At 46.7% G+C, this 2,976-nt stretch overlaps 1 protein-coding gene across 1 annotated transcript; it reads left to right on the forward strand.

Annotated features, from left to right (window-relative positions):
• Positions 1-116: 116 nt before the first annotated feature.
• On the forward strand, positions 117-683 carry LOC104617045 (potassium voltage-gated channel subfamily B member 1-like; the record flags this gene model as incomplete). The annotated part of the gene is made up of 1 exon (XM_010282256.1): positions 117-683. A coding segment is annotated over exon 1 (567 nt), but the record flags the coding sequence as incomplete, so codon positions are not given.
• Between the last annotated feature and the right edge of the window lie 2,293 nt (positions 684-2,976).

Here is a 2,976-nt window from a genome sequence, read left to right on the forward strand (position 1 = left end):
GGGCGGGGACCCACGGTTGGCCTCTCTTGCAGCTCTGGGGCATGGAGGGGAAGGAGAGGTGAGGAGAGCCTGCCCCACGCCGCACCTTGGAGCGTCCAGCCTGAGGGGGACCAGCGATGCCTCTGGGGATGAATAAGCATGGATCTCGCTCTACTACCTCTTTGCCTCCGGACCCCACGGAGATCGTCAGGAGCAAGGCCTGCTCCCGAAGGGTCAAGCTCAACGTGGGGGGGCTGGCCCACGAGGTTCTCTGGAGGACCTTGGACAGGTTGCCGCGGACCAGGCTGGGGAAGCTCAGAGACTGCAACACACACGACTCCCTCATGGAGATCTGTGATGACTACAACCTGGAGGAGAACGAGTACTTTTTTGACAGGCATCCTGGGGCATTCACCTCAATCTTGAACTTCTACCGTACTGGCAAGCTGCACATGATGGAGGAGATGTGCGCCTTGTCCTTCAGCCAGGAGCTGGACTACTGGGGGGTGGATGAGATCTACCTGGAGTCCTGCTGCCAGGCTCGCTACCACCAGAAGAAGGAGCAGATGAATGAGGAGCTGAAGAGAGAAGCTGAGACGCTGAGGGAAAGGGAAGGGGAGGAATTTGATAACACTTGTTGTGCTGACAAAAGGAAAAAGCTCTGGGACCTCCTGGAGAAGCCCAACTCTTCCGTAGCGGCCAAGGTAAGCTCTTCACATTTCTTCTCAAGTCTTGTCTGTATTGGCTCATGACTGTGATGATGCTTAAATGAGGTATTGCCCTGCTACCCTTGCTTTGGCATCTGGGCACTTGTGGCTGGCTGGATGCTGTGAGTGAAGGGGAGAAAGGCCTCCCAGATGCAAGCATGGTTTAATGTATCTTTTTTGGGATAGTTTGGAAGGGATATGGTCTGAGCTTCTCGGGGCAGTGTAGGCTGCTCAGCGTGGGAGCAGCTCCAGTGACCCTGGGGTCAGTGTACACTGATTGCTGCAGCTGAAGGTTAGTAGACTTGTTATCTAGTGGCCTGTCTTGGTGCATTTTGTAACAGATTTCTTTGTTTAAGCAGTAGGAGACACCCATGTTTTAGGCCCAAACTGTCTTTTAAGAAGAGGACATCTACTTGAACCTTTAGACCCAGGTCCAGTCAGGAAGTAATGCCTTCTCTTCTAGGGCTTAATTTAAAATACTGTTGTGAAATACATCTAGTTATTTGTATTGTGCACTCCTAGGCTGCAGGTCCACTAAAGCTAGCGTTTGAATTTCATCCTTTGCCTGACTCCAGCTTATTTTAAGTCTCCCTGTGCAATACTGCTGCAGCTCTGTCTCTGTCAATAGTTGAAGTACTGCTTACTCTGAAGTTGGTGCCAGTGCAACAGATCTATTTCAAGGTGTTTGGAAGAGAAGATCCATGTTAGGAGAAACCAATGTCAGAGTTGGCTCTGATAATTTAGCTGTCTCATGTTAGTCACATTCTTTAGTGAGGAAAATATCTGTGAACACAATGATTCAGTAACCATGGGGACAAAAGTGAAGGGGGATAGGTTGAAAACTGTGGGATGAATAACTGAAAAGCATGAGAGACTGAGCAGTAGGGACCAAAGCTTTGAATTTTCTATGTACTGGCATCCTCACAGTATTGCAAAGAAGTAGAAAGAGGCCCCAGCTACGTCTTTAATGTTGCCTCCCTGTTGTACATACGCTTGCAAATGCAAACTCTGGCTCAGTCCCATAGGAAGTTTGGCTTTGCTGGGCTACTTATGAAAACAAATTTCTTACTCTCTGTTTTCTCTTATTGAAATGTTGCACATCATGAACGAAGTGCACGTATGTAAGTCTGGGGAAGGGATTTGATGAAGTGTGGAACTAAAAGGCTCATTCTGGCTGGGGAAGAGAGAGGCATGGGTGGGTGCTGAACTGGTTATCACTTTTTTAATAACAAATGGAGCCCCAGAATGCCTTTTTCTCTCCAATGGCATGGATGACACTGTGCTGAATGCATTAATCATTTATAAGGCTCCTTTGGCACAGTCCTGGAATCCTGAAACGCGGGCCCTGGGCTTTGCTGTCTGTGGCACTGACTCAAAATCCATTAGAGACTGTTGATGCTCATGATTTATTGTATATGAGCAAGGGTCATTCTTGCCAAATAAGTGTCTTTTGTGATTTATAAATGAAATACACTCTAGCTTCATTTTCTGAGAAAATTCTCAGAGTAAGTGCATTTGACATTGCAGGCTCTGGATTAATTGGGAGTGAATGGTAATGCATTATTATCCTTCCCATTTAAAGCTACCATTCTGTGACTTCGTTACTGTAATGAAAATGGTGCTGTATGTTCTCAGACCTCAAATATTCCAGCAGTTCCCAAACTGATTTCTACTCATTTCAAGTGTCGCAAGGAAAATGGGCATGATGAACAATTAGCATACCAGGCAGGGATGGAAGAGCTGCTAAGCTTATTCTTTATCTGATTTTTCTGCCTGCTGGTGGATAGCTTTTCTCTCATGCCAGAGTATGCCCTTTGCTTTGATCACCTTCATGAGAATTTACTCCACGTATTGAATAAGCTGGACCCAGTCTTCAACTTCTGATGGAAGGATGTGGGGAGAGGGACTTGGCAGCCTGACCTGTTATCTGACCTAACCAGCTGTGCCCAGGCTCCGTTTCAGGCTGCATTTTCTAAATCTGAGCCTCTGCTTGATAGCTGAGGAAAGCTGGCCAGGAGCTGTCTGTTCAGTGGAGCACTTTCACCAAGGCCAGAGGCCTCCAGGAACTTCTGTCACCTTTCCTAAAGCCATCTGCTTTGCCAGATCTGGGAGCTCAAATTGTTCCTATAGAAAGGGAATGAACTATTCTGAGGTTTAATGACTGTCACTGAAGGACCTAAAATAATAGAGAAAATTAGAGTAAGTGTACTTATTCTTTTTCTTCAGACTTGTGCCACTCAATGCAAAGTTTTTTTCCATTTACATGTAAGAAATACAGGCTCCCTTCACG

Source organism: Phaethon lepturus, unplaced genomic scaffold (genome assembly GCF_000687285.1).
Source record: "Phaethon lepturus isolate BGI_N335 unplaced genomic scaffold, ASM68728v1 scaffold4562, whole genome shotgun sequence".
NCBI lineage: Eukaryota > Metazoa > Chordata > Aves > Phaethontiformes > Phaethontidae > Phaethon > Phaethon lepturus.